Source organism: Solanum lycopersicum, chromosome 10 (assembly GCF_036512215.1).
Source record: "Solanum lycopersicum chromosome 10, SLM_r2.1".
Lineage (NCBI taxonomy): Eukaryota > Viridiplantae > Streptophyta > Magnoliopsida > Solanales > Solanaceae > Solanum > Solanum lycopersicum.
This window is the reverse complement of record NC_090809.1, coordinates 53,241,253-53,254,320: the sequence shown is the minus strand read 5'-3', so window position 1 is coordinate 53,254,320 and position 13,068 is coordinate 53,241,253. Positions and strand designations below refer to the sequence as shown.

Below are 13,068 nucleotides of genomic sequence, written 5' to 3'. Positions count from 1 at the left end.
TAATCAACAACATATAACAAAGGTAACTAACTATGTGCATAAATTCATTGTCAATACACACACACACACCCCCCTTTTTAAGTGGGTTATGAAGCCTTCATAGCCAACTTGAACATGATTAAAGTTTGTTTTACAACAGTGAGAGCTTTGGTGAGTAGGACAGTCAGTTGATCTGTGGTAAAAACATGATGAAGGGAAATAAGACCACCTTGGAGCTTATTTCGAACAAAATGGATTTAATCTTCTGTATGTTTGGTTTCTATGAAAGGACTAATCAGGGGCGGAGTCACCGGTAAGTCAGGGGTTCAACCGACTAAGATTAAGCAGGAGAGTAACTTGGTATATAGTTATAAAAGTCGAAAATGAAGCATGAGTAAAATATCTTTATATAAAGCTGGACATAATACATCTATGTTCGATTTGAGGAGAGTGTTACATAATATGTAGTGTCTTTGTATATAATATTACATAAAATTTGTAGGAATTTCTGAGATTATTTTGGATTTCTTTTCCTTTGTATAACCCTGTTCGTATTTAAAGGTTGATTTTTTGAGGGGTGATTTATAACATAAATGCGTAGTAGTGTCCGTTCACTAGAAACTTGTAGGAAAAAGAGTTTAAGTTCTACACATTAACTATGCATAAATTATTTACACAAAATTTAAATTACTTAAAAAATAAATAAATAATTCTTCATTTGCCTGTGCAAACACACTCACTTCGACACGAATAACATTCAATCAAAAATGTAATTGGGTATTTAAATTATAATTAGAAATAATAGGGCATATGAATTTTAGTTAATGCAATATAATTGAGTGTGCTCTGACCATCACTATAAGTAAACTTTGAATTAAATGGGGATATTCCTCGAAATTAGTATGAAAGTTCGCAGGAAAACTATTAAAATTTAATTTTCTTGCGAATTTGCATATTGATCAACATGTAACTCACAGTTTTTTTGTAGTGCACAATGTGAAATGATTAATTTCAATGTTATTCGAACATTGGTCGGGTATGTATACTAGTTATGTTAATATTAACAACATAAAAGAAAAACTTACATCATTTGTTTCCAAAAACCATCAATTTCATCAAATATTCGTAGTACAGATTTGTAAAATCTTATTAATATTTCTCTATCGAGAATTCAAAAGCATCCACAAAATAGTAAAAGTTTATAGTAGAAGTACAAAAGCAAAATATCATATCCCAAAGGCAATAACATAAAACAACTACTCTAACTATTTTAGTCTTCGGATAAACATTTGTGGGTTGAAAGTCGTCCCCCATGATAGTCTTGAGCGAATAAAATCTTGGAATATATTTAGTTGATGTAATGACATCACCGTCAGCAGTAACCACTCTGGACTTCTTCATTTCTGGGTTGTACCAAGCTAGTTTTGAGCGACTTCGAAACAAGATTTCTCCATCTTTCCAAGTAAATATCGGTTCAAAACTATAGTTAACCATACCATGTGGAATAGATTTCACCAAAATGCTATTTTAGTCCAAGATTCTGCAATGTCATACTCTTTCATCAAACATATATTAATAATAACATTCCATCTGTGGATATTATCAGTCAAACACAAATAGTTTCTGTCATGCCCCGAGCTATCTCCGAGACGCAGACGAGGGACCTAGGACCACGAGTGATCCCAAGCTAACCATGTTGGCATGATCATGAGCATACTAAAGATAATAAACTGATGCAGAAGCTAAATTATAATTTAGAATGAAAATATGGGAAATACCCATATGATAAAACTGAGATATATGAAAATTGATAAGTTTAATACAAAGAAGTTATTAACTCAATATTAAGTTGAAACTAACTATGTTGTAAAATAGCCTCTAACTGGATAGAAATCCTGGGACAGTCCCCAGCTAAGTCTAGAAAAATTTGAAACAAAAGGACTAAAATACTAGAAATAACTCATGAATATTGTCCTCGAAGAATGAGGACTCGCCACTAATTCTGCTGCACTGAAGATCAAAAATCAATATAAGCACGATCTGGATGCTGAGAACCTGAAATTACATCATGAGAAGATATAGAGCACGTATGCATCAGTACTTGAAAGGTACTGAGCATCTAGGATAGAGTAGCTGAAATAATACAAAACTGAAGAAGCACAAAAGCAAGTATATGATCTGAACATGATATAGATTTTGAATGTTGAGATAGTTGAATGCAATGACCAATTTATAACATGCTAAAACTGAATACTGGATATACTGATAAATGGTCAATGCAATAGAATTTAACTGATCTATAGAAGCTACTAATAACCGATAATATAACCACATGAGCTAAACTGATGTATACGCCCTATTGAAAGAATTCAATATACCGTGCCAGAGGTATAAAGGCGTGATGGTGTGATCACTAGACTAATTCTCCCATAGGAGACTTACAAACTACTTGGCTAATAGTTCTGGGACTAATAGGGTACGCTGAATCCTAGTCCAACTCAGTATTATGTTACTCCTAATGAATTAAGTGATTAATTTATTATGACTGAATTTCTGTAAATACTGGGTAGCTCAAGACTGAACATGCAAACTGAAAATGCAAAAATTAATCCGATAATGATGTATTAATAATTGAGGCATGTATATTTGAAGTAACTAAAATATCAGACCTAGCATGTGTAATTCAAAGAACTAAAGAAATACATAGCTAGGGTTCTGAAATTTATGTGATAAATTGAATAATAACTTTACAATCTGATTTGGAACATATATCTAACTAATTCATGGTGATCTTTTGTAATTCTACAAGACCTAGGTCTATTCATGATAACAGAATCAAGAACTGACTGAAAACTAGGGACCTAATGGGTGAAAGGAACCCACTAGTAAAATCTCACATACCTGATGATGAAATCCACGGAGAAATATTTAGATTTCAAGGCTGAAACTGCTGGAACCTTGCTGCGTTCTTGAGCTGGGGGTATTGACCTTTTTCTCCTTTCTTGGTTCTAATTTTCTAAGTTTTGATTTATGATTTTGACTTAGATAAGTTCTTATTATGTTTCTAGTCTTAAACTGACTAAAATCTAATGATTTAGGGCTTAAACGATGTATCTTAGTGGTTAAACAAACTAGGAAAAGACCAGAAGACCCATGGAATTTTTGTTGTAGGACCATACGACGACCTGGACTGACAAGTCGTCATTCAATCGATGGTCCGTCGTTTGGGTTCGTAGTCTGGGTCTTCTCGACATGCCTTTACTAAAACGGGCATAACTTTTTACTCGAAGGTTGGATTTTAGCAAGCTCGGTGGCTATGGAAATATAATTCAATTATATATCATTTAATAGGTCATGGGACACCTAATTCATTTTGTGATAAGATTTATGACCATTTGAAGTTGACCGAACAACATTTTTCCTCCAACTGACTGCTAACTTTCACCTACGTCATACCTACGAACCGCAGATCAGACTAGGGTTTATGTTGGTCATTCGTAGTTCATGTTAGAGGTTGAGTCACTTGAGACTCAATCCACGGACACAGACCATAGATCGTAGTCTGATTTACGGACCGTATGTGTATCCATGGATCGACACTTAGTCTATTTTTTCTGGGCTAAGTTTTGGTAGAGTTTCAGTGACAAAGGACGGATGCGCAGTACTGGACGTAGGTCAAACTACGGTCCATGGATAGTGACCGTCGATTGCACCTGCAGATTTCTAGTAAGCTGATTTTTGGTCTGTTTTTGATACGGGGTGTTACAGTTCCCCAACTCTGCTAGCCTCAAGTTTGAGGATGGAGTTTCCAGACCAGGTGGAGTAGGCAGGGACTTGATCTTTTTTGTCTCAACATCAAAGGAGTAAATGCTGTCAGTTTTTTCCTATCCATCCAATAAAAAGCATCATTGACATTTGCCTTGCCAAAAGCATACCATACAGGACAATAATTTCCCCCACATTTTTCCATTTTTGGTAAGCTCCAAGAGTATAAACCTCCAATTCTGATGCTCTAGTATCATCTTGAACCTTTCTATCAACTAATCTCAATACTTTATACTCTCCAGAGACTTCGCTAAAACCTATAAGCAACTTGACTAACACTTATCTCCCATGTGGGCATTTCTAGTTTGAAATACTCACCCAAAAGAGGATTTTTAATGTAAAGCGAATGATTCTCAATGTGCGTCAAACCACCCATCTAACAGATAAATCCATTACAAGAACCAACTAAAATCACACTCCTTGAATGGAAGTGAAACTTAAGGGTCACCTGAACAGTTCTATTACATCAATGAACATAATAATCATACTCTGCTTTGAGTTCTAGAAGCAAAGGATTGCACCGACCATCCAAAAACAAAAATATTGGGGTAATTAAGGGATCTTATATTGTGCATGTTAAAAAACAAAGGGTTCAAGTTAAAAGGCTATACCAGAGTTTACAAACAGCTCTACATCGAAAAATGGGCTTGATTGGCAATCTTGAAAGAATTTCAATCATGATCACCCATGGAAGATCCATAATTCTCGTGAAAAGATGAGAAATTCTACTTCCTTTGCAAAATGAACTTTTAACGTCCATGAATGTCATTTCCTTTGAACAAAATGGTTTGTTAGTTTTGAGGGTTATAGTGGACTCCAAGATTTTAGAAATTTTATTTCAAGCCAACATGACTATAGATATTGACTAGTTAAAGTTGGATGACTTCTTCAAAAATATTTAAGGATATAAATATTAAATTTCTTAAGGACGCACAGTGGATTCTGTGCACTCGGATAGTTCTCTTTATTTTTCTTTTCATCTTTTATTATATATTGTTTGCTAATCTGAATACAGGAGATAACATCTAGCAATGTCCATAACCACCTAGTCTTTACAATAAATGAATAACAACTTGCTTCCACTACTAGCAAAAGACTGAAGATTCGGATGACAATGTAGTACAATTTACCAATTCTTGTATTACAATCTAAGTATTATAACATCTTTCTAAACAAAATGACTCCTAAGTTACAGATGACAAAATCTGCAGCTATCACACACTCGTCCAAGAGCTTACACCATCTCTTTTTTTACCGGACTTTCGTCTAACATCTGTCCTGCAAAAGGAAAATGAACAAAATATATAGCAAACACCTATTTCCTCAACGTGATCGACTACCCCATGTCTCCTCGGATGACTTCTAAACACAGTTATTGTTGGGTTCGAAAGTGATTAGGGTGTCATACAGAAGCATACAATTGAAAATCATATGTCAATAAATTAGGCGACACATAGAACTATACTAAAGATATGTTATGACCAATAAGCCTGCATAATTAAAAACTAATTAAAAGCATCGAAACTATAGAGAGAAAATCTATCCATAAATAAAAGTGTCTAAATGACTATATTGTGGATTCTATTGTGTTATGGTATGAGAATAGGGATTTTTAAATTTATAGATCTCCAAACTTTTTCTCTAGAGAAAGACTAAATCAAATATTAATGAAAATTATATTTTTCTTTCTAGAAAAGTTAAAGCATTTATGATAATACTTTGATTTTCCTTCAAAAGAAAAACAAATTTTATATGAGGTAAGAAAATCAAGGTAAAACTCTAACCATACTACCAAAAGGCAAAATAACAAACTAAAACAATCATTGTGCTGCATGGTATGCTAGTTGTTAATCTAAAGAATTTGTAATTGTTTATAAAAACATGTGGTTTCATTGAACACTCAGTAATTATGACCTTAGGCATATATAGTTTATATGAAAGTCCTCTATGATCTACTTAGAAGTTGTGATCTATAGCTGTAGTAAAACTTCTTTAAGTATATCTATGTGTGAATTGTTTCTAGCTTGGGTGGAATATTGAGGTTTTGATCAAGTTTACCAATACAATCCGATATATCATGTAAATAGCATGTGAAAAAAAAGAGAGAAAGGAATTAACCTCCCGGTCATAAGAGAAGCTCGTAGCATGAATCACCTCTAAGGTACAAAAGACTAGGAACGTACTTCATAACATGATCTAGACGCTTATTATATAATAGAAGATTAGATAGTATGGTCTTTCAAAACATAGGTGCATACGAAAGGAATACTTCAATATCAAACAAGTTGGTTAAAGTCACGGGACATAATAAAAGAAACTCTGTATCATGTAAGGATGGAATGCATCTAACTATTAGGCATTTTGGCAAGGATGTTCTTATGATAATACTTACATATGGTCTAAATCCGGTTTCCAGATTGGTATCCTAGAAGGATAGCCACTAAGACAACAAGGACAACAACCTGCAATATATTTCAAAGGATAAGAAAATATTCACTGTATTTAGGGAAATCGTATCTAAAGCATGAAGAAAACAACAGCTAAAGACTCACGAAAGTTGAATTGTAATTAGGTCCACTCTTGATTACGAAAGATTTCCTGGTGATCATTGGCAGGTGCATTAGCTGATATTCATAAAACTTCGGAAAAATACTAGGATATGTAACATACCTTTTGTTCAAGGTTCCCGAGTTTTTGCAAGTTCTCAAGATCACTTCAAGCCTCTTTAAAGTTTTTGCCACATGTGGATCTTTAAACTCTACCTAAAACGTTCAACTGATCGAGTTGATTAACTAGTAGAAGTTTTTACTTTTCACTACGAAATGGAACTTTGACAAATATTTGGAAGAAATTGAAGATGATGGTGCATATATAGCTTATTGACCATCGATATGATTTTAAATACTAAACGAACATAACATCGATATCAGCCCATATAATTTGTGATAAGATTGTTTAAAAGGTTTCTCATTTAAGTAGCTTATTCATATAATTATGAAATGAACAATGTTGCGTGGAGGTAAACTTCTCTGATGGACCATAAACTAGATGTTAACCACTTTGATGAAACTAACAGAGAGACTGGCCTTATTTTGGGTTTTCTTCAACTACCAGATACCTAATAAATTTGCACAAGCTTTAGTATTTTGTCATTTGTGCTTGTTTCAGTATTTGTATGACATCTTCAAATATGAATGCATCCTTCGTGGAAATTGTTTTTGGTTACAGCTTACCGAGGACATGGCTTTAGGTAAGAGGTTGTGGAGGACACAAATTAGGGAAGAAGGTTAGTGGATAGTAGAGTGTTGTCTTGCTTAGCCTTTCATACTTATAGTCATAGTATTTCTCATGTAATTTCTTGTTCGTCGATTTTTTCTTCTATCTACTGTCTCTTGAACTTTGATATCGCACTATTTTTGTTGTATTACTATTCCTTTTTCTTTCGAAATATTTTGTCATGTTTCTTTACTTGTGCTATATCCGTATTGATATTCTTTTCTTTGACCTGAGGGTCTAACAGAAACATACTACTATGTGCGATATTACACTGGTATATCCATTACGACACAACCGAACATGAAAAACATACTATGTGTGAGTACTTACACAGAAATATGAACAAATAGACAAGCACACAACACATGGGAGAATTATGCAGAAAAATAACAATGTAACCCTCAAAATGAGCAAGTGACTAGTGACTACAAGAATAAGAAAGTATCATACCTTGGATTTCAGAATACACGAGAAGTCGAAGAAAGCACCATATACATCTGCCATGTTCCTGGTCCGATCAATAACCTGGGTGGTGAGACCTAAAAAAGAAGAACCTAAGAATCTTAATAACTGCCAGTATGATGGTAAGGAGAAGATGGCAACAAAGTTAAATGAGAGTGAGGCTACAAAAGTTGAAGGAAAGCATTAACAAATTTGCAGGCTTTCAGGGATCAGATCAATCATAAAACAGAAATGGTAAACAAATAGCGTATGAAGTAGCATGACATGTGTTCTAACCACGTCTCATTTTTACAACTCCTCTGAAGACTTCAATGTTGTTATAGCACTTTGCCAGGGTCCCAATTGCCATGACCTGATAACGTAAGAAAATACTTGGGCAATGCACACTTTCAGAAAAATGGTAAAAACAATTTCTTTTGGTACATATATAAACCATTGAATCCCCTTAAACATAGGGAAGCTTTTAGGTATAGCATTTTTTTTTTCAGTTTTTTAATCCTCTTGTTAGAATTCCTGTCTCAGCCACCGGCTTCAGCAAATTTCTTAGATTTCCTGTTAGTATATTTCAACAGATTACCAAACACAGGTGCACATTACAATCTGAGACGCAAATTTTGTGACAGATGTCAAGAACAAGAGCTAAAAGAAAATGAAAAGACCTGTGGAATAGCACAGAATCGAAAGATAGCAGGATCCCGCAGTGTAGACAAGAAAGTCAAACAATCTTCTATATGTGACAAAGCATTAGTGACCATTTCATTCAGGCATTGCACTGCCTTGACAGAGTTCTCTTCATACTTCAAATCCTGAGGCACAGTCAAAAAACAATGAATCCGATATTCGAAAAAAACATCAGTGTCTAGTATGATGTATTCCAGGTAATTCAGTATCATGAAATTGACTAATATGTGAGTTGAATAAAATTACCTCGAGCTTGTCAACATATTTACTCCAAATCTGACGAGGCCAAAACATACGACATTTGGGTACTTCATTTATGTCTTCTAGATAATCTCTAATGATATTTGTTTTCTGCAGTATATTGCAAACATTGTAGTTACTGCAAAAAACACTCAAAGATGATTAGGTTACGGGTGGCTGCCATACATGTTAAGATCAACACCTGAAGAAATAATCCCATGGAGTTGCAGAGAGAATCTGAGGCTACATCTTCTTTTCCAGAGGCATGGAAAAGTTTTGATAAGCCTAATCCAACTAGCCCAGCTACATGGTGACAATATTCATCATAATCATCAATTGATTCAACCTGCCGAAGATAGAATACTAGTGAGTAACTCGTATACTTACGTTTTAGTGAAACTAAAACCACCTTCATATTTTTGGTTAACGGTGGCCGAGAAAGGAAATGACATGAAACAGGAAAGCTTGAGAGATCAAGGCAATTCATATTAACACAAAATGGAAACAAGTATAAAGTTCATAACTTTGATCCTTTCTCATTTATATAGTACTTATTGCATACCTCCTTGTATATAAACTTTGCCATTCCTGCACCCATCCTCATGGTAATGTCCTCGATTGCTTCCTTGTATCTGCTAAAATAAAAGAACATAACACTCATTCATAAACTACGATCACGACATTCAGCACATACCACCAGTTTTTAGAATGAGAAAACTACACTATTTCAGATTCAACTACAGACATATCATGTCGATATAACATCATACATAAATGCTCTCGATTCTCCTTTTGCAAAACTAGTTTGAACAGTCGAGGAACAAAAACTACATATTTATAGCTTGTTTCTCATGTATTGACCAGAATATCAACTTGGAAAATGAAGTACTCATTGAGCATTGCTGGTTAATGATCATATCGAACAGCAAAATTCAAAAGCAGCCGTTGCTAGGTACAAACTCACTGTTTTCCTAACTCCAGAAATGCAGTTGAAACATGATGGAATTGATCCATAAGAACCTTGTAGTCCTTGGTACCGCCTAATATATGAAAATTGGGATTAGCAAACTAGTTTATAATACTATGAAATTATATTCGAAAAACAATTCATGAGTACAGTGTAAGGCGCTGAAGGAAAAAATGAAACAAAAGGAAAGAGAAGCCAGTATTTAGATAAAGAAGCTGCAGTAAACTACAAAAATCTATATAATATCTTGCTTCTCCTTTTTTTCCTTTTTAATTTACTTTTTTGGGGGACAGTTCGGGGCGGTGAGAGGACAAACAATATTAACAATGTCTTAATGGAAGACGACCGCTTAAAGTCAGAAGACTCACATGAAAAATGCCATTCACGATCATAAACATGTCGATGGAAGGACATCAAAATAGGAACTTTCACCTCTGTCGCTACACTGGTATCATCCTCTGTCCAGATTACGAACATCAAAATGTGAATAAGTAACATGACTCCAAGAAAAAGAATGCACTTAAATATCAGTCAAGTTGTGTTAACCAACTTGTTTATCTGCATTCAAGGCTCAGTAATTGAACATACCGACAGTGTCAAGCGCTCGCAGAACCAAATAGAAAATGCATATCTGCAAAGATAGACAGAAATTATAAGAAATCACCTTCACAATAATAGTAGTAACATCATAGGAAAACATATTTTTCTATACCTATCAATGAAACAATTCAAATTTGGAGCTTCATTCTGATAAACTAAGAAGAAGCAGGAAAATATATAGTTCCTCAACATTTTTCGCAATTGAGCGAAAATCCAAATCTCTAAACCGAAGAAAATATGATTTCTCTGTGTCAAGATTAAACATACATGAAGATTGACTAACATTCCATGTGGATGAGAAAAGTTGCAACTTATACTATCAAAATTTTAATTGTAAAAAATGGAATTAGTTGTAGATGATCCGAAATCCAAATACATTAGCATTACTTTCTAAATAGTCATAATATCATCAATCCTCTAAACATTATTAGAATGTGCATAAATTTTCAACGCGCTCCACAAGATACAAAATTGAACAAAAATGCTCTTAAACCATGCGAACTTGAACAAGGAATGTTCAATTAAATAACAGTAGGCGCATTTTTCAGCGAAATTATTAACAATAAATACATTTTTGAACCAAACTATTAACAAAGGGCAATTTGGCATAGTTTAAAAGCAATTTTGAGTCTTTTTTTTTTCATGTTATTATATTGGCCATGTATATAGGAAGTGGATGATTGAATTTAAGGGGAAAATAATCTTACAGCATCACGAAGCTCGACAGGAAGCTGTTGAATGACGAGAGAAAAGCTACGAGAGACCTTGTGAAGCATGATGTAACAAAAGGCCCAATGTGGCTGTGAAGGGATCTGTTTTTCAGCATATTGTGCCGCTACCTTCAGCTTCAATAATGGATAAATATCTTCAGGATGCTTCAGAATTGCACGTAAGATCCCCATTATTATTATTATTATTATTATTATTTGATCAATAAGAGATTCACATTCTAATCACATGTACATATATATACATTCATTAGTTTGAGGAATGTTTGTGTGATGAAGATTGAGGATCATATACATATTTGTTCGTTTGGCAGTTGAGCTTTTCCCTCCCTCCCATTTTATGTAAACGTGTTACTACTATATGAAGGGAAGCTAAAATGTTCTTTGGTTTTCAATTGCAATTTTTTCAACATTCTTCTAAATATTCTGAAGTGACTTATCGTAGATGTATTTAAGTCAAGATAATTTTTAAATACTTTTAAATTATTTGGTTAAAATAAAAAAAATATTTTTAAGTACATTTTTTTAAAATTAAAATAATAAAAATAAGTCAAAAGTATTTTTTCTTCTTCTAGCCACTAATGACTTATTCTTCTTCCTTATTTGTTCCTTCTTCTCTTCCTCCACCTTCTTCTTCTTTTTCATGTTCAAAGCTTAAATATTAAAATTAAGGTACCACAAACATGAATCATTTGGGGTAAATAATGCATCTAAAGACTCAACCATTTAGAGCAACTAATATCAAATTTTTGAAATTGTTGAGGAGATTTGATGTAATAGAAATCTCATGTATTGATAAATTTGAAAAGAACTTTTTGAATAGAAAATGTGATATTTTTTTATATTATTTAATATAGAGATCATTGCAATAATTGAGAAACGAATGAGTGCTTAGTTAATTGTACTATCTTTTCTAGTTTTTTATGTGGCTATCTATTTTGTTGTTCTAGCCCATTTATATTCTGACGATTATCATGAACCAACAATTTCTTATATTTATTTAATTTTATTCCCCTTTTACTATTATTATTCTCTTATTATTAAATATTCTAATAAAGTGTCTCAAACGTCCAAATATTCTACACAAAATCTATTGTGTTTATAAAAAGGTCACATTTGTTTTGATATAATACATAAATGTGCCCTTTAACTTGGCTTCAAATCATATTTATACCCTTAAACTTTGGATGTGCACAAATAGACACTTAAACTTGTATAAAGTTGAACAAATAGACATACATGTCCTACATGTCATTTTTTGTCTTACGTGTATTATGTCATGTAGGACTCATGTGGTTATTTATTTAAAAGTTGGATTGTAAAAGTGTCTATTTGTGCATTATGAAAGTTGAAGGTCAAAGCTAAAATTTGAAGTCAAGTTTAGGGTCTAATATATGTATTATGCCTTTGTTTTTTGGTGCCTTCCTTCAAATTTCAAGCACTAAAACTAATCAACATTGTTTTAATATTATCACATCAAGTTATCAAATTCAGCGCAACACTATGTCGATATCATCATTTTTTTAAAAAAAATAGTTAGTCAAGCTTTATTATTCTTACTTTATATTGTAGATTTTTCATTGAAAATTTACATTATTTGTATTTTTACTTCATATTTTTCGCATATATTCTTCCTTTCCAAACCTCATTTGTAAGATTACAATGAATATGTTATAATTATTCAATTTATATATGTCAACGGAAAAAAAAAATCTCCCTATGAAGTTTGACTTTATGCCCCAAATTTGTTGAGACCGGCCTGAGTACAACATGAACATCTTATGTCCAAACTTAGTGTCTTCAAGACTTCAACATATTTTAGTAACATCAAATTTGAGAAGAAGTGTGGAGCAATGACCTTATATTTTGTTTTAGGGGTTCTTAATTGATGAACTCTACCTATCTTCACCACTTTACTATGGATTTCAAGTTTCTTAGGGTGTGTTTGGTATGAAGGAAAACATTTTCCTAGAAAATGTTTTTAAAAAGGAAGTAGATTTTTTAATTATTTTATCATGTTTGTCGGTGAGTAGAAAATATTTTTACTGTTTGATTTATGAATGAAAAATATTTTTGAGAAATATCTTTTATTTTTACTAGAGTAGAAAATAATTTTTTAAAACTTAATTTATTTATTTTTCTTTTTTTTTTTTTTTGTGGGGGGGGGGGGGGAGCAAGTGAGGGAGAGGTCAAGAGTAGGGGTGAAAAATGAAATTTTAAAGTTAAAAATACATTATTAAAAATAAACTTATTTCTTTTGAGAGGTTGGGGGGGGGGGGGGAGCTGGCGGGGGAGGATCGTCGATGGTAG

General features: G+C 33.1%; 1 protein-coding gene across 4 annotated transcripts; it reads right to left on the bottom strand.

Moving 5' to 3' along the window:
* Positions 1-4,866: 4,866 nt before the first annotated feature.
* On the bottom strand, positions 4,867-11,156 carry SQS2 (squalene synthase). 4 transcript variants are annotated; one of them, XM_019215872.3, is made up of 14 exons: positions 10,738-11,154; positions 10,019-10,061; positions 9,799-9,888; positions 9,428-9,503; positions 9,026-9,098; positions 8,666-8,809; positions 8,470-8,574; positions 8,202-8,348; positions 7,819-7,894; positions 7,531-7,619; positions 6,475-6,566; positions 6,357-6,402; positions 6,197-6,266; positions 4,867-5,077 (listed from the first exon to the last, which is right to left on the bottom strand). In XM_019215872.3, exons 1-13 carry the CDS (start codon positions 10,930-10,932, stop codon positions 6,204-6,206), a joined length of 1,239 nt encoding a protein of 412 aa, XP_019071417.1. In that variant the 5' UTR covers positions 10,933-11,154; the 3' UTR covers positions 4,867-5,077; positions 6,197-6,203. The 4 variants fall into 4 exon arrangements, 3 of the variants coding, with proteins under 3 accessions (XP_019071417.1, XP_019071416.1, XP_004248691.1); XM_019215871.3 differs by having other exon boundaries at positions 4,867-5,082; positions 10,738-11,153; XM_004248643.5 differs by having other exon boundaries at positions 4,867-5,082; positions 9,026-9,095; positions 10,738-11,153.
* Positions 11,157-13,068: the final 1,912 nt, after the last annotated feature.